This window comes from Amblyomma mixtum, chromosome 5, assembly GCF_055824585.1.
Source record: "Amblyomma mixtum isolate Tamu chromosome 5, ASM5582458v1, whole genome shotgun sequence".
NCBI lineage: Eukaryota > Metazoa > Arthropoda > Arachnida > Ixodida > Ixodidae > Amblyomma > Amblyomma mixtum.
In genome coordinates this window covers 72394719-72413219 of record NC_143016.1, presented here as the reverse complement: position 1 = coordinate 72413219, position 18501 = coordinate 72394719, and the positions used below count along the sequence as shown (strand labels likewise).

The 18501-nt window shown below is 50.4% G+C and overlaps 1 protein-coding gene across 10 annotated transcripts in view; it reads right to left on the bottom strand.

Moving 5' to 3' along the window:
- LOC149342652 (uncharacterized) overlaps positions 1 to 17683 on the bottom strand; it is a 42497-nt gene extending 24814 nt beyond the window's left edge. For 4 of the 10 annotated variants that reach the window (XM_089545112.1, XM_089545103.1, XM_089545111.1 and 1 more), the window contains exons 1-3: positions 17482 to 17681; positions 17228 to 17323; positions 15386 to 15583 (exon numbers count right to left, since the gene is read on the bottom strand). In XM_089545112.1, the coding sequence (XP_089401238.1) occupies positions 15386 to 15583; positions 17228 to 17323; positions 17482 to 17498 (311 nt within the window). In that variant the 5' untranslated portion in view covers positions 17499 to 17681. Of the gene's footprint in view, positions 1 to 15385; positions 15584 to 17227; positions 17324 to 17481 lie in introns of all 10 variants that reach the window. The other 6 variants (XM_089545108.1, XM_089545109.1, XM_089545107.1 and 3 more) reach the window with 5 other exon arrangements.
- Positions 17684 to 18501: the final 818 nt, after the last annotated feature.

Here is an 18501-nt window from a genome sequence, read left to right as displayed (position 1 = left end):
AGTTTGGTTTTCCACTTAGCGTTCTGTCTTTTCGCCATTCTCCTGTTTTTCCACGACAGTGCCTACATGTTACGCCGTCAACTGCACGAGGAGACGAGCGAAGCCTTAGGTAAAGACGGTTAAAAAAAAATTGGCAGTGGCTTAGCTTTGGTTAAGGCTGTGTATACAAGCGAAAATCTGCAGTTATGCTTTGCTTGACGTCATGGCTGTCGCAGTTCGCGCAGAATGCACTGGGAGCACCACGATAACGGTGTTGTTGTTGTTGCGACTGAGAGAAGGATGAAAAGGAAAATGCACAGGCCTGCCAACTGGCTCGAGCCGAGCCACCACCGCTGCCACGTGCAGATAGAGGAGAGTTCAAAGATAAGAGGAAAGAAAAGAAACGACGCGCGCCGCAGCAACAACCGCGTCCTCCGGAGCGGACGCTGGCTGAAAAAAACCGATAAGCGGCCGAAGCCGCGATTAGTCACCACCTCCTCTCCCACGATAACGGTGTAGGCAAGCGCGTTATATAGCCCTGCGTCCGCACGCGTAGTAAGTGGTAAACACGCGGCTGCAACGAAAGGTCAAACGGTGGCGAGGAGGCGAGCGCGCAGTAGTAGCGGCGGTGAGGATGCGGCGCACATACGCAGTAGCGCGCGGCTGCGCCGAAAGGTCAGGCGGCGGAGTCGCGGCGGCGGTTGCGGCCGCCGCCGCTCCGACCACCTGCTCCTCTTCTGTGACGTCACTCGGTGCTGCGCACGCGCAGCTGTGGCTAATTCTGATCAAGGTTTGGTTTGGTTTTGGTTTTATTGGGTTTAACGTCCCAGAGCGACTAAGGCTATGAGACGCCGTAGTGGAGGGCTCCGGAAATTTGGACCACCTGGGGTTCTTTAACGTGCACTGACATCGCACAGTACACGGGCCTCGAATTTCTCCTCCAAAGAAATTCAGCCGCCGCGGCCGGGATCGAACCCGCGTCTTTCGGGACAGCAGCCGAGCACCATAGCCACTGAGCCACCGCGGCGGTAATTCTGATCAAGGAGCATACGCCAAACACGGTGTTGACTAGCCTAGAGGTTTTTCGCTTCGCGGCGGCTAGAATTTCTTTGGAGGAGAAATTCTAGAGGCCCGTGTACTGTGCGATGTCAGTGCACGTTAAAGAACCCCAGGTGGTCGAAATTTCCGGAGCCCTCCACTACGGCGTCTCTCATAGCCTGAGTCGCTTTGGGACGTTAAACCCCATAAACCAAACCAAACCAAACCATCAATAAGGGTCCATTGCATCGCAATGGGACGACACTAGCAGACTACAGGACGTCGCTACACGCAGCAAGTATGACGCCTCGTCTGCTCAACTCTGTGTCCTCCCGTTGCGATAGCGTTGCCAACTCTGCTCTTTACTGTGATGCCTGTTCCCGCGCTCAAGCCCAAGTTATGCTATCAATGGGGGATAAATATAAGAAAGAATGGGTGGAAACATTCACAAGGCAACTGATTTTGCTGCAAGCATTTTACCGAATTATGTTTAGACCGAACCGGAGCGAGGGCTAGGCTACTATCTGGTGAGGTGTCGACGGTGTTCGGTTGATTGACATTAGCGCCTCCTAGAGTTATGGTACTGCTTTTTCGACAAAGCGTGTCATGAACTGTTTCGTGTTGTATCTAGTTAAGCCTGAATGGGCTTTACTTCGTGGTGCTTGGTGCAGTTGACTGCTGACAGCGCTTCTCTCGCGTGCTGCACCCTTCGTCTTTCTTGTTAGTCATTTCTCTCGCGCTGTGCAGCTGAAAAGTCGCTGCGCTTTGGAGTTACGTTAAAAGCACGTCTGAAAGGTAAAGGACATCCTGAACCGATAAACATCACCTGCCATCATGAGAAGAGTCATCGTCCGCCACGAACTCTAAAGTGAAGCTGCGGCAGCTGCAGAACGAGTGGCTGTTCGAGAGTGAGGATTTCCACGCCATCGCTCGCCTTCTCTTTGCTATACGAGAAGTCGGTTTTAAGATGACCTAGCCTGATCGTCATTCCTGTGCTTGCCATTTACGCTCGAAAGACAAGAACCAGACAAGAATATAGTGTTTACTGCACGTACTCCTTTGCCGCTGCAGGGTGAGACCTGCATGACTGTTTTCTTCGGTTTCTCTGGAATTACATTGTTCTGCACACAATGTTCGCATTTCTCGCGTTCAGCTTGCTTGTTACTTTTATACAGCAGACATTGTACGAGAACAACGCAGAAAAGTGAGAACGAAAGGGCAAAAGCACGACTTTTCGTACTGAAATACACAACAGACAAGCCATACAACTTCCAGTGGCTTCACTCACGCTCGTCTCGCAAAGCGGGAATGCGGCATCCAGCCACCTAGTGGAGATCAGTGGCCTCACCTATCTCGGTGGACACCCAAACTGCGCCGTAAAGAACAATGGAGGGACTGAAAGACGAAAGGGAGAAACAGGTGCCGTCGTGGTCGTTGGTTGGTTGGTAACAACTTTATTCATAGTCCTGCAGAGCTTTCTCCGACGGGGCCTTAGGTCTCCCACGTGGGGACGTCGAGGCGCTGCCTCGCCGTCGCCTCGCGGGCCTGCTGGACGGCCCAGAGTTGGTCCCCGAGGCTGGGGCTGCGCAAGGCAGCGGCCAACCGCGGCGGGAGGGTTCCGGAATTAGCACCGTGAAGGTTTTTGTTACAGTCCCAGAGCATGTGAGTTAAAGTGGCTACATTGGCGTTGCAGACCTTGCATATATTTGTCGGGTATGTACCGGGGTAAAGCCTGTGGTATAGTTCCGGGTTGGGGTACGTGAGCGTCTGCAGTTGTCTGAGGGTCACCGCGTGCGCCCTGTCCAGCTTGTCGCTGGTCGACTCCGGGATCATTTCGACCGCCTGGGGATCTCACATGCACTGACAACAAAGAGCACACGAGCGCCTTTTGCGTTCTGCCTCCATCGAAACGCGGCCGCCGCGGTCGGGTTCGAACCCGGGTACTCCGGCTCGGTAGACGAGCGGCATTTACAACTGAGCCACCACGGTGGGTCGTTAATGATCCCCAGGTGGTAGAAATTATTCCGGAGACGGCCACTATGGCACCTCTTTCACTCTTTTTATTTCATTCCACCTTCCTCCCTTCCCTTACGGCGCGGTTCAGGTGTCCACCGGGATATGTAAGGTAGATATTTGGCCATTTCCATTCTTAAAAATCAATTTACCACCGCCATGTACCTCTAAGCGCGATTGAGGCGTCCAGTGACCCAGAGAGACATGTGTCATTCCGTTCACTGGCGTTGGGAACGCCAGCATCCTTCAGCTTCAGTGCCGCGTTTCTGCCACAACGTTAACGCCAACGCATGCAGCGCACCTCTCTCACTACCGCTCAGGAACTTCGGCTCAGTACCCGAGCACACTAAGCATAGAGCCGCGGCGGAAGGCGGTTAGAACTGTGGGACGGCCATGACTTTGCTTTTGCCGGCTTTCTTCGGACAATCCAAGTCCTAGCAGGTGCCAACAATTCTACTTTGTATTTCACAGCGTCTTGTGAGTTCCGTGGCCAGAGTCGGCCTGATGTGATGAAACAATTAGCAAGAAAAAGGTAACCGCAAATCCTCACAAAATGGTTTGGTTTGGTTTATGGGGTTTAACGTCCCAAAGCGACTAAGGCTATGAGAGACGCCGTAGTGGAGGGCTCCGGAAATTTCGACCACCTGGGGTTCTTTAACGTGCACTGACATCGCACAGTACACGGGCCTCTAGAATTTTTCCTCCAAAGAAATTCTAGCCGCCGCGGCCGGGATTGAACCCGCGTCTTTTGGGTCAGCAGCCGAGCACCATAACCGCTGAGCCACCGCGGTTCTTTACGGTGCAATCCGCGCGCCGCCGTCTCCACTGCGCCGATCACCTCCTTGAGCCGCAATTAGAAATTACAGCAAGGGACGCATCCACGAAATGGCGGCTAAATATCTAAAAGACTTTATCCCAGCCCACAATATTCTAATTATCTGGACCCCAGCCCACTCGGGTCTGGTTGGAAACGAGGCCGCCCACAGGCTCGCCCGCTCCTCTTTACCTCGGGGAGCCGTGGACACCTCATACGAATTCAGCACTAAAGAGGAAACCAATACCTTTAATAGCATCACAGACATTCAGAAAAAGAACAAAAGGATCTATCCTCCTCCGGATAGATCGCTTAGCTCGGCTGAGGCCTATGACTGGAGAAGACTCCAAGCTAGAAACTTCGCATCCCCGCTCTGGAGGAGCTGGACAGGAGGTGACACGAGGGAGGATGCGGAGGTGTGCGATTTCTGCGGGCATACCGCTACACTCGAACACATACTATGGAGATGCCCCAGTGCCCCAGGATATGGCAGAATCAATAATGCAGAGGAATGGGAGACCATACTCAGAAGTGCCGACCTTAGCATACAACGATACGCTACCCGCCTGGCAGCAGAAGCTGCGCGACTATACCGTTGCTAGTCTTCCAGCTGCGACGCTGCCCCTCCCCGGACGCCTGCGTGCGGACCCGGAGGGGCACGGGTCTTCTTCTGGCGGAAATAAAGTTTCTTCACTCACTCACTCACTCCTTGAGCCGCCATAGGCGCTGCTCTCACGGCATTCGAATTGCATTTCTCGATACGAAGAAGCTCAAAAAGCAAAAGTGGAACCGAAATCTCAGGAGACAGATAGCCAGACACAACGTGGAAACAGAAAAATACGCTCGGAAACTCGAGTCGCAGCATTGGGATAACAAATGCGACACAGTCCACAGCGTCTTGTGAGTTCCGTGGCCAGGGTCGGCCCGATGTGATGAAACAATTAGCAAGAAAAAGGTAACCGCAAATCCTCACAAAATGATGTTCTTTACGGTGCATCATGAACATCAGCTTATTAAAGCGAAAACTTTACTGGCCTAATCAAGCCAAGGCCATAAGCGCCGCAATTTGACCATCAAGTGGAGGAGCGTTCATAAAGAAACATAAGCACGTTTCTCTATGGAGAGGTGTGGGTGTGACAGCCACGTGAAGCACCACGCCAATCGCCGCTGCTGCAACCGCGCGCTGCCGTCTCCACTGCGGCGATCACCGCCTTGAGCCGCCATAGGCGCTGCTCTCGCGGCATTCGAATTGCATTTCTCGATACGAAGAAGCTCAAAAAGCAAAAGTGGAACCGAAATCTCAGGAGAGAGATAGCCAGACACAACGACGAAACAGAAAAATACGCTCGGAAACTCGAGCCGCAGCGTTGGGATAACAAATGCGACGAGATGGAGGCTACCAAGAATGGGGCCAAGACCTGGCAACTGCTCAGGCTCCTGATAGACCCCAGTAAGTCCAAAACAGCTCGCCCCATAGATGCTCGGCAATCTGGACGACGAATCGATCAGAACCCTAACCAGATATCTAAATCAGGTGTGGGCGAGTGGTCAAGTACCCCGAGAGTGGAAGAGGGCTAAGATCACCCTAATCCACAAGCAGGAAAAACCAACGGGCTCAGAGAATCTCCGCCCAATATCACTAACCTCCTGCGTAGGCAAACTACTAGAGAAAGTCATTTAGAGGAGGCTAACCACATACACCGAAGAGAATGATGCGTGGCCGGCTGAATTGGTCGGATTCAGGCACGGCCTCGGTACGCACGATACCATGCTCAGACTACATAACGATGTAGTCAGCGACTTCCGGAAAAAATACGAAAGCCAATCTACGCTTAGATCTCAAGAAAGCTTTGAACAACGTCAGCCACGACGCCATTCTCGTCCGGCTCGCTGAGCTAGGAGTAGGCGAAAGAACCTACAACTACATTAGATCATTCCTGCGAGGCGTCCAGATTAGGCGAATGTGCCGTGTGGGCTGATAATTTAGCTGAATCCGTGCTGCTTCTGGGGAGATTCTTTACCTCTGTGGTATATGAAAATGCAGCAGATTCTTTGGCCTATAAGATGGTAGCTGTGGTCACCACGGAGCGTGGTACACTCATAACTGGGGGCACTATACGCACTCAGCACACACGTTGGAGAAGAAACAGCCATTGCTCTATCCATTGCGGGATCCTCGGCAGAAACCAATGTCAGCGACTCAAAATTGGCGATACTTAACTACGCGTATTACCGACTCTGATCATTGGGAGGCTCTATTGCTCAGCCCCGACCCGTGGACACAGATCAAGCTCCTCCAGCAGGCTGAAGACGCCGCCGCTGCCGAAGGGATAGTGGCCGCCGTTTAAGCGGGGGACGACTTCGGGTCGCTCCTCTATATCCGCTGGTAATAAATTTTCACCACCAACACCACCTGGGGATCTTTAACGTGCACTGACATCGCACAGCACACGAGCGCCTCTTGCGTTTCGCCTCCATCGAAACGCGGCCGCCGCGGTCGGGTTGCCCGTTTACTCTGGCTCGGTAGACTTCTGCCTTATCACTGAGCCACCGCGTCGGGTTGCATGTCGTCTTCCCGGTTTCTGATGCAGCGCTCTTCATTGCACTCTCATACGCTATGCAAACATTTCCACTATATGACAATCGGCGCCAAACAGAAGCATACGTCTGAGAGCCCTAAGAGCTGGCCACATTAATTCGTTTCTATTGCATCTTCCACTCTATAGGTAGCGACTGAAATGAGACGCTACCACTGCGCTATGAAGGCTCAGGGTTCGAGCCTGAATAAAGGCGCAACTAGTGAATGCATGGGTTACATAAATAAAATGAAAAGAAAAAATAGAATAACAAAAAACTAACAGAAACAAAAATAGACAAATAATATAAAAATATACGAAAAATAAAAACAAAGAACAGTTTTCAAGTAAACGCTTTCGCCTTGCAGCACTTCCTCGCACATGGTTTTTTTTTTAGAGAGCCGAAGTGCCCCCTGACTTTTTGTGTCGTGGCCGAAACGTCCTCGCCTTTTCTGAAGTAGGTATTGCAAAGAAGCTCCTTCCTTTCCGAAACTGTCGGGGGAGTAACAGCCCGACATCTGGGGCCGCCAAAAATGTTTATGCACACGTGGCTTTCTTAACGCGAAAGTGTTAAATACCCCGTTCGTAACCGAATCCGGTGTCGGCGTTCCCGGCGTACCCACCGCGGTGGCTCAGTGGTCAAGGCGATCCTATACTAAGGCGGAGTACTCGGCTTCGAAACCGACCGCGGTGGCCGCGTTTCGACGGAAGGGAAACTCGAAGTAGTAGTAGTATAAAACTTTATTCTGCAAAATGGGACGAGGTCCGCACCACACGCATTCTAGAGTGTATTGCGGAGGCCCCAATATTACTGTATATGAAATCATATTTGCTAGCGCTTAGTAAACACACGGGACAAGAACACAAATACGCAGGACAGACGCTAGTCTTCTGTACTAACGTACAGAAGGATGGCATATGCATTGGGTCCTGCATCGCCCCTGTTCTTAGCTCTCTTTTTAGCATACATTGACCAACGCATTGTCGCGCGGATCAACACTGACAAAGTTAAACGCATTTTTAGATATGTTGACGACTACCTTGTAGTAGTAGTAGTAGTAAAAACATTTGTTTACTTTTTTTTTTTCAAAAGGAAGAGTTAGGGAGTAGGGCGATGGGGATAGATAGATGTGGAGCTACAGTGGTCGGTCTTCCCTAGTCCAGGATACCGTTGGCCTCCGCCGCTGCCTTGGCCCTCGTCACCAGCATAAGCTGTGTGCTCGGGTCGGAGTCAGCCAGGAGGGCCTCCCACTGCTCTAGACTAGGGCTATTTACCTTTGGTAGTCAAGGGCTTTTTTCGCAGCCCCAGGTGGCGTGGTACGTTGTGGCGTAGCCCCCACACCACACGCACTCTTTCGCGTATCTGTTCGGCCACATTTTGTGATACATGGCTCTGCTTGGGTAGGTGTCTGTTTGTAGTCGTCTGAGCGTGGTGGCCTGCTCTCTGTCGAGGATATCCGCCGGAGCCGAGTACTTCTTGCGCGCTCCCAACAACGCCTTCATTGCCTCCCCGTAAGATTCTGGCGTGCTGAAGGGTTCCACCGGCAAACCCGCCCTCCGGTTCGTGAACCCTCGGACAACGGTGTCTGCCATGAGATTTCCCTCAACCCCAGTGTCAGGGACCCAAATGATGGTGTGTTGAATGTTTGTGTTGTTTGGTCCATGTCTGTGTTGTTTTTATTCGAACAGGATACTCGCGGCTTTTCGGCCGATCCTTCCATCTCTGTATGCCCTTGCTGCAGCCTGAGAATCCGTGGCTATCCAGTAACTCAGTCCCTGCCGATTGGCTTCAGTCAGGGCTAGGGCTATGGCGATCTCTTCCGCTGCTTGTGTTGTCCTTGTGCGCACTGATGCACCAGTAACTATATTCCCATTGGCGTTCACTACTGCTACCACCCTAGCGTTTTCCTTCCTTCTGTACTTGGACGCGTCAACATACAGAACCATCTGTTTCTTCTTTAGGAACCTGTCCAACTCCAATGATCTCGCCGCCCGTCTTCCTTCGTGGTTCTTTGGGTCCATGTTTCTGGGCACTGGTTTAACCAAGAAAGTGCTCCTAATTTGGCTGTCAATGTCTGTCTTGTCTTCGCCCTCGTCTTCTGCCGGGTATCCTAGCTTGATCAGTAGTGCGCGGCCAGCGGCTGTTCTTTTAAGTCTTTCCATTTGAAATCTGAGCATGGTTTCGCTGTGATCCTCATAGGTGCCGTACACCCCCATGTTCATCAGCTTCTCTGTCGAGGCGCAGGTCATGACGCCTAAGGCTTGCTTATACGCCCTTCTGATGCATGTTTCCATTTTGTTCTTTTCCCCTTTGTTAGGTTGTAGGTACGGAAGCGCGTACGTCATCCTCGGTATGATGAGCGCAGAAGTGATCCGTAACGCATCTCGCTCCTTCACCCCTTTTCTCTTGTTCGTAATCCGGCTTAACATCCTGCATATCTGTTTCGTGGAGTGTTCCAAGAGCTGGATGGTATGGTCCCGTTTGCCTTTCTCCTGCAGCCACATTCCCAAGATGCGAAGCTTATTTGTCCTTCTTACGGGTTGTTCATCTATCTCTAATTCTATCGTTCCCCTGTCCTCTTTATTTTTGTGAAGTCTAATAAATTCTGATAAATTCTATGCCGTATGTGCACAACATGTCGCACCTTCCAAAAAAGGTGGCGAAGAAGTGTGGCGTCGATCTTGTATTGACTGCCCCGAGGAAACTGGTGCGCTTGTGCCCGCTCGTGAACGGCGAGGTAAGAAAGCCAATGTGCACTACGAACCACCAAAAGAAGTTCGTTCCATCCAATTGTGTTGTAATTTGTGTTTTCTTATTCCCCTCCTGCTTGGGCCAACGCTGGCCTGCAGCATTTTGAAATAATAAATAAATAATAAATAAGTCGGTGTTGTCTACAAAATCCCGCTCACTTGTGGCAAGGCGTATATTGGGCAATCAGGAAGATGCATAAATGAACGACTGAGAGAGCACCGCTTGGCAACGGAATCCATATCGGCGGGGGGGAATCTCGCTGCGCACTGCAAACGCTGTTTTATCGAACGGTACCCTGGCGACCCTGACCCTGTACCTTGCACACCAATATTTCCAGAAACAATCATTCTAGGTACAATGAAAACTCAAGCGGAACGTGAAATTTTTGAAGCTATGTGCATTGATAGTGAAGGTTCAAAATGCGTCAGCACCCCGTCTGTTAATCTGTCAAAAAAAAAAAGAAATCACGTTCCTGAGGCGTGGCGTTGCAACTGCGCATGTGTGAATTTGCGATTTTTGAGATGTCATATATTGTTTTTCGAATAAACGGCAGTTGAAGACAAGCGTCTGTCCTGTGTATTTGTGTTCTTGTCCCGTGTGTTTACTAAGCGCTAGCAAATATGATTTCGAACGCTTTCCAACTAGCCCAAGTTTCCGCCTTAATACTGTATATGAAGCGACTTAGGCCCTGCGTGCTGTGCGATGTAACTGCACGTTAGAGATCCCCAGGGGGTCGATATTATCCAGAGATCTCCATTACGGCACCTCTTTCTTCCTTTCTTTTTTCGTTCTCTCCTTTATTCCTTCCCTACCGCGCGGTTCGGACGACAACAGAGATATAAGGTACTGCGTCATTTGCTTTCCTCAAAAAAAGTTTTAGACCGCAGCTCTTTGGCGCCCGTTTCTGCGTTTCACGGCGTCGACGTCGTCATTGTCCGTTGTAACCAGCAGTGGACACCTTAGTCCCGCGTTAAGATGCAAAACCAATGGAGCGGGAGCTTGGAAAGCAGAGTGTGAAATTGGTAAATTGGTTTGGGAGGAAAGTAAATGGCACGGTATCTGTCTCACACATATCGGCGAACACCTGAGCCAGAGGGAAGGCGCATAACCGGCCTCTTGGAACAGTGGAGAGCAACACTCTCAGCCTATGCTTAGCTAGTCTTGAAAACAAGAATTGAACGATAACAGTCCTGGCACTATCAGCGACGCGCTATTCGCGCTTTGCGATCAGTCCTGCCATGATCTGCGAGTCAGTGCTGTGTATACATCATGACCTGTAACGACATCTGCTCTACAGAAACGGCGCAAAAATTGCAAAGGAACTACTTGAGCTACGCTGTAATAAGCTTACCTTTGCGTAAAAATGTGTTATGCTGGATTATTCCCACTCCAACACAAGAAGAAAATCTTCACAGGGATGTTAGCCCTACGTTCGAACATGGTCGACATTGACAAAATAACATTATCATCATGCATATCGCGCTTGTGTGCGGTTATTCGCTTTGCACGATGCGTTAAAACACCTTAGCACTGTGGGGCTAAGTTTGCCATCTGATGTCATCCACAATACAAACTATAGAAACGTTGCTTCGTTTCAGTACGTTATTTATTAATGTAATAATTGGACATGAAATATATGAACTACAATATAAAAAATGGCAGCGATAAAAAGCAGGCCTCTAGCGAGACCTGAAGTTTTACGGCAGCCCTCCGTTAATCAGAAATCGAAGAGAAACAGGCGCCGTTTCTCGAACGGCCCACTGGATAGTCGAGGTGGCATGGGGCGATGGCCTTCAGCAAGAATGCGATAAACTGCCGCAGATCCTGGTCTAGGTCCTCCGGGCCGTCCACCTGGGATATAAGCACAGCCGCTTATTCCGCCGTGCCTCTGGCCCAACTTATGCTCCGTCAGCCTGCCCATGGTCGCACCTGCGTAGCATGGGGGAAATGGCAGCGCTCTCCGTGTGATGGTTCGGGGCACGAACTATGGCCCCCCCTACGAGGGCAAAACAGGAGACATCCTCAGCGTTGACTTTGAAATATATCGTCATTGACACTGACCGGTGTACAAGACCTGTCACACCTGGCGGGGAGGCTTTATCGCGCTGCTCTGCGTCTGGCCTCTTACACTGTCGATGAAACACGTACGCGGCTGGCGCTCAGTTAGAACGAGGCGCTCCAGTATTCTCTACAGGTGTCGTCTACCACGTATACAAACATGAAGTCATCCATTAAGATTCTGACGTAGTATCGGAAGGCGTGCTGATATGTTTAGACCCCGTTTTGGCCATGTGATCTGCTTCAGTGATCACTTATTATCCTGCTTAGCTACTGAACTTGCATGTTTGAAGTATGTTTGATGCATGTTTGACGTTTGATGCATGTTTGAATGCTGCCCGGACTTTTCAGTGTTTTGTTGAAAAAGTACTACGTGGCTTGGCGTGCTGCTTTGCCTATCTTGACGACATTGTCGCCAACAGCCCTACGGCATCGGCCCACAAGCTCCACCTGCGTAAAGTGCTCGCAAGACTCAGCCGCTTTGGTCTTGTGGTCAACGGACTTAAAAGAGAGTTCGGCGTTGCAGAGTTGGACTTTCTCGGCCATCGCGTCAGTGGCAATGACATTCGCCCGTTACCGGCCCTTGTCACCGCCATCAGTCAGTATCCCCGGCCCACCACCACACGACAATTGCGCGAATTTCTTGGCCTCGCCAACTATTATCGGCACTTCATTCGTCGCTGCGCCGCAATACTGGAGCCTCTCCGTGTCCCTGGAGAATACTTGGAACCCTCGCCACCCACGCCTGCTGACGTCTCAAATTACGCCTACCGCTTATGTGGCGCTATGAGCACTGTCGTTCCACCGCGTCACGCCAGTATTCTCGTCGTGTCCACGTCCCCTCTGACCTTCAGCGGTGCACTCGCGTCTTTGTTCGCCACTACGCTGTACGCCCGCCCTTAAAGGTGCACTGAAGAGGATTCTGAACATGTCTTTTTGCCGCGGGAACTCGATCCACACGTTCCTAGCATTCTTAGAAACAGTGACTTATTGCCCTGTGCGGCCGATTTCCCCAATTAAAACGAATTAACGTCCGGCTCCCGCCTTTTTTTTTGAATTCTGCCTCGTGCGGTGGGCGGAGTCGACCAACGCGTGGAGCGCCTTTCACCCAGTCCCATGGAGGCTTTGCTTTCGCTTTATTTTGTTTTTTAGGTTTCCATGAATAAATAGTTTCATTCACAGCTAATATAGCCGCAAAATAAGCCGGAATAAATAAAAATACGCGCGGACTATTTGCTACTACGGACTACTACGTATTACTCCGCCGATGGCAGAGCGGCAAGCCGCCACGGGACTGGGTGAAAGGCGCTCCACGCGTTGGTCGACTCCGCCCACCGTACGAGGCAGAATTCGAAAAAAAAGGCGGGAGCCGGAAGTTAATTCGATTTAATTGGGGAAATCGGCCACACAGGGCAGTAAATCGCAGTTTCTAAGAAAGCTCGGAACGTGTAGAGCGAGTTCCCGCGGCAAAAAGACAAGTTCAGATTCCTCTTCAGTGCACCTTTAAGGTCACCATACGATGGTCCCTACCAAGTGCTCTTGCGTGCTCCTAAGCACTTTCTCCTGCTCATCAACGGCCGGGAGGACACAATCTCAGTTGACCGCCTTAAACCTGCTCACCCTGACACCGACGTCATCGCAAATGTGTCGCCGCATTCCCTCCCGACCGTGCCAGTCCTCGGCGTGTACGATTTGCGCCAAGAGTATCCGCTTTTCGGCATTCACACCTCACTCACGGCTTCATGACTAGAGGGGGGCCCTATAGCGTGCCATCACGGTCCGGCCGCAAAAGACGACGACAGTCCCAGTACGCCTGCCAAGCACGCGCAGACTGGATTAGGTGGCTGCTTAACTGCAAGGCCGGCGGCACGCTGTTCCGTTCCCGCCTGGTTGAACGCGTCCAGCCGAATATATTTGTGGAGACCCGACGACGTTTGGTGTGCGCGATTCATCTCCACAAAAACATCGGTGGTTCAATTTTTGGGTGCCTGTATCTCTCCTGGTATATGTGCGGTTCTCCGTAAAGTGAAGGAATCCCAGTTGGCCGAGCTCTTATGCTCTGTACATGCGATGAGTAGTCAACCAATTCAAAGTTCTTGCTTAAGCTGTAACAGAGTACCTGATCATGAATTTTGTGAGAAGCGCTACGTTCAAGTAAAAGCCTCATGGCAGAAGGTGTTCTCGACTTTTTCAAGCTGAAGTCACAAACAATTCCCATGCATTCCATGCGAGATAGGCGCCACAGGAAGGGGAAAGCTGGTGCACATTGTGTCCCCGGTGTGTTCCCAATGGCACTGAGCATAAAAACCCGCACCCCCCCCCCCCCCCCTCCACACACACACACACACATGATTGGCGGATGCTCAAACCATAGGGCCGCCGCTGCAATACTGCTTCGGAAGCTTCTGATCCCCTGTGATGAATTTGGCAGCCGAGTGGCGTTTACTTCAGCGCAAATTGGGCCCCGATCCTGGCGTTTTTTCTCGCCAACGTTTGTTCGACGTCACGAGCTGCAAGCACGTGCCTAAAATATCAAGCTCGTTTTAGTCATTTCAAATAAATAATAATCGAGTTACTAATTCGATCAATCACAGCCGCCACTTAACAAATTCAACGCGCACACGAGAGGTTTTGGGAGGGTATACCTTAAGTATGCCCTCGATTGGTCACTCTCTTCCTTTCGTCGAATCTTCGTTCCGGAGTTCTTTTTTTTTTTGCTCATGAAGTGTACAGTTATTTTTATTATTATTTTGTAAAACTGTCCGGAGCTACTACAACAAGGAGGTCCAAAAATATAACCTGCTATTTAACTCAAAATGTTTGAGAATGCTCAGCAGCTCTTGCTCCAATTTCCAGGACAGCTTCAGATTTCTCATATTACTGACAGTCAAGATCATATGATAACAAGGCATGGAGAAAAACTGACCACAGCTAAAACGCAAAGTTAAAAGTTGCCAAACATATCGCGATACTAGCCTTAATAATTCCTCCTCAACTAGGAGTGCCTTTGATATGCAGACTTAAAACCCGCATTCCTCTCGACAAAGTTAACAAAGCGTCGCTGCGGTTTAGTTATCTGCTGTAATTATTATTTTACAACGTCCCTATCGTAGTCAAAGCGCTTATATATATTATGCTCCTGGGGATGCCCAAACACCTATAAGGTTCAAAGACGTAACTTTGTTCGGTCACAAGACGACCTAAGTAACCGATACCATTTTTACCATTCCTTTACGCATGTATTTTTACTTGCTGCAGTTCACTGTAGCTTTGTATTCAGATATTCTTTTATGACGTCTTTTGTATCGAAGTGCACAGTAACCATTATAACCTATTGTCGTTAAAGGGTCATGGACTGTAATCAGGAGACGGCAAGCGCAGCAGTAGGTGCCAGAATTATAGGTGGGTGGACCATTTAAACGCTAAAACCAAAACTGCTAGATCTTGGGTGAGAGATAGGCTAAAGCTAGCCTTTTTGATAGTCATCTCGGATACGCAGAAAAAACAACCACATGCCGCCGGTGAGATCCTAACCCATGACATGCGAATTACGCGTCCGGAGCACCGGCGAGCTAGAAGAAAGGGACTAATTGCAGCAATATTTCACAAGAAGCGCAAGACTGCCTCCCTTTCCTCCCATCGCACTGCTGACACGGACTCTAGCCATTTCCAACTCGGTCAAGTACCGGACGCCAGCGGAAGAGCTACACTATGCAAGGCGAGGTTAAGCGGTATTATCTGGAACGCGTGAAATGTGGAACATAAGCGTAAACCTCGATTATTCATTTACTGAGCGCCCCTTTTCAGTCAGTTTCCGAAGTAGCGACTTCTCACCATGTCAACATTGTTGGCAATGTATTGCAAAAAAAAAGGAGATCAAAATGAGCATCGGCGAACTCTTCGAATCGAATGCCCGTTGTGCTTCCATAAACTCTTGTATACGCTCTCGTTGAGTTTTGTAGTGCAAACTATCTCGAAGCTGCTGCGGCTTATAAACGAATTCCTATCATGAGTGTGTTTCGGTGTTTGCACCCGCGCTTTACGTACTACTTCATTTGGTGGCTTAGCTCCAATGGGCTAAGCCGGTGTTTGCAGAAGCGGCCTCCGGATATCGCAACTCATCCGACCTTGCTTTACGAGATTCGCGTTTCTTACCAGCACCGATTTCCGGCCTCATCGGGGCGGGTGCTGCCCGTTCTGGCACACTGCAACCATGTGGCTGGTTGCTGTGGGTGCAGAGTTTCACACGGCGGCTCGTGTAGCAAGTCAGCCTTCGCCTGGTGGACACGGCCTCTGTGCTCAGCGAATGAGGGCCACGGACGATCACCACTGCCGCCCAGGGAGAGCGAGTGGCTGCAAAGGTTAGCGCGATGGTTTCATAATAGTCAGTTCAAGTTAGTCAGAGTGGCTATGCACGGAAGTAAAAGGTTGGCTTCGTTAGATAAATGTCTACCATCAGGTTACACAACCGGTCTCAATCCCTTCTAGCCCGCTGCTTACCGTCAAAGCTTTCAGTTACTTTCCCACATAAGCGCTAACTACATGACTGAAACAAATGTGCACTCGGTTTGGATAATTTTCTTTACGTGCTTTCCGCACCGAGCATGAAATTTTTGAAGTAGTCCACGTGGGGGGGTTGAATGAAATTTTATCGTTGGACAGAGGTTGTCGCGTACGCTCTTGTGCTGGAAACGAAACGTCAAGATGATTTCTCTTGCGGTCGGTGTTTTCCCTTAATATTCAAGTTTCAGAATACAACTTGCTGCTACAAGCTAACGTGATTGTTGGTATCAGAAAAAGAAAAAGCCGCGGTGTGGATGGCGTTACGAGAAACGTGCAGAATTAACTGACTTTCAGCACATACCCATAGTCGAGGACAACTTTCATTCAAATATTTTATTATAGTATAAATTTTATTCTCACTTAATAAAGGCGCTCAAGCTGGCAATGTATACCTGCTACGTACGGGTCATCAACAGAAATGCCACGTTAAGTTTACCAGTGTGATGATCAACCTGTGCCGCACCAATGTGTTTGGTGCCGTTTCCATCCATGGCGCCCATGCAGGTGTTAGGGGGTTCCTTGCTCGCAGCGTTCGCCGCCAGTTGGAAGAACGGCACCGTCTCCTGGATGCAGTTTCTGATCTTTCTTCGGCCTTGCGGCGCTCTTCCATTCTCTCGCCAAGCCTCCACCTCATTGGCCATTGCTCCTAGCTTCATGCTTACGTGAAAAGGCTTACGTGAAAAGGCCAATTCCATAGGTTTTATGTCTGCAGTGATCACCACATTTGCTTCGACACGTCTCAGCACACAAGTCTGACATTAATATTGATTAATTAGGGTGTGCAGGCTATGACACTAATAACGCCCTCACTTGCTGGTCTGGCGTCCAGGACACACTTACATCGGCGCTGCACGGCAACTATTGCTATTTTGATTGAATTGTAGGTGTCTAATATGCTTGCCTTATCTCGCTCGTCGTTTTGGTGTTAAAACCTTTGCAATGACAGAACCTGTACCGTGCATTTAAGTCATCAGCGTTTCCCTGCCCTGCCACGCTGGCGCAGTGTTTATGGCGCTCGGCTGCTCACCGAAAAGACGCCCATTGAAACCCGGGCGCGGCGGTTTAATTACGATGGAGGCGCCATTCTGGAGACCCGTGTACTATGCTATGTCAGTGCACGTTAAAGAATCCCAGGAAGTCGGAATTCCAGGAGCCGTTTACTACCGCGTCCCGCACAGCCTGAGGTCGCTTTGAGACGCTAAACCCCCATTAACCTACACGCACACTGCCGAGTTTAAGGCAGCAATTTTTCGTCAGAATTAATTGGCACTTAGAAATCTATACGCCGCAATGCGCTCCAATTAAACGGGAGTCATTTCCGTCTCAAGCGTAGCAGAGCCTAGAGCGACTCGCCGATCTGCAATGCGTGTTACGTTAAAACCCATATGGAAAAAAAAAACTGACCAGAATGGCTTGGAACAGACTAACCCTTACCCGGCGCCTTCCTCCTTGCGGGGAATGAAGCCACCATCGCAGCTGTGAAGTCCGGTTCCAGAGGCGTTCGTACGGATGTCTTCGTGGCGTTTCACGCTGCACAGCGAAATCACGTTTGGCTGCTCAAAAGCAGTTCAGCACCGGTACGCGATGCGAGTTGGGTACAACAGCTATGAATGAGAAAACATTCTCATATGGAAGAGGTATTCGTCTAGCGGCCGGTACTACAGCTATGAACGAGCAAACGTTCTCACCTGGAAGAGGTGGTCATTCAGCGACCGGAAGAACGCAGGAGGATTGCGCCTGTTCCTGAATCGTACCCGCGAGGCGCGTGTGGCCAACACCCCTTATATGGTCCGCGCTCGTAACGAACGCGCTGCTCGAATTGGTAAATTGGTTCTTGAGGAAAGGAAATCGCAGTATCTGTCTCACATATCTCGGCGGACGCCTGAACCGTGCTGTAAAGGAAGTAGGGGAGGAAAGTAGGAGTGAAAGAAGAACGAGAGAAAGCCAGTGGAAAAATTTGGAGGAATTGGAGGTCTCCACTTCTGCACCTCTCTGTCTCTCTCTCTCTCTTCACTCCCACCTTCCTCTCTGCCATACGTTACGGTTCAGGTGTCCACCTAAATAATTCAGGCATTTACTGCGGCATTTCCTTTCCTAAAAATCTAATTTACTAATTTGCACGGGCCATAATTATTTTATAGAATAAACATTTTTCTCTGCCTCTCTCTCTCTCTCTCATGGTCAAGCTCCGTCTTTAAGGTTTTTTTTCACTCCGACTCCGAGTCATGCGGACGCGCTTCGCATGGGCTCCGTAAATTATCGCTACCACGGCGAAACGAAACAGCGCGTTGACCCAAGACTGGTACCAGACGAAGCGGAACACCATCCGGATTCCGTGGATACCTATCGCTACCAGGCAAGTGGGTCCTCTGCCGAATATTCGACGGAAACATTTTTCGGACGCCGTGTTGACAGCTAGGCATAGCTGCGACCACGGCATCGACCGAGCCGGCTAGGCCTAACGGCGACGCCGGTGACGAGTACGGCCACGCAAGATGATCCACGCCGTAGAAGGCGGAGCTGTAACGGAGGCAGAGCTTCAGGATCACGGATGGATCCACGCCGCCCTCGCCGCGCAGAAGAAATAAAGGAAAATAGGCAAGCCGCCAACGGAACGCCGGCAGCAGACGCTGACGGGCCGGGGCGTCTCTCTGATCACAGCAAGGCGTCCAAGGATGGAAACTCTGCTACACCCAAGCCGCGTCCGC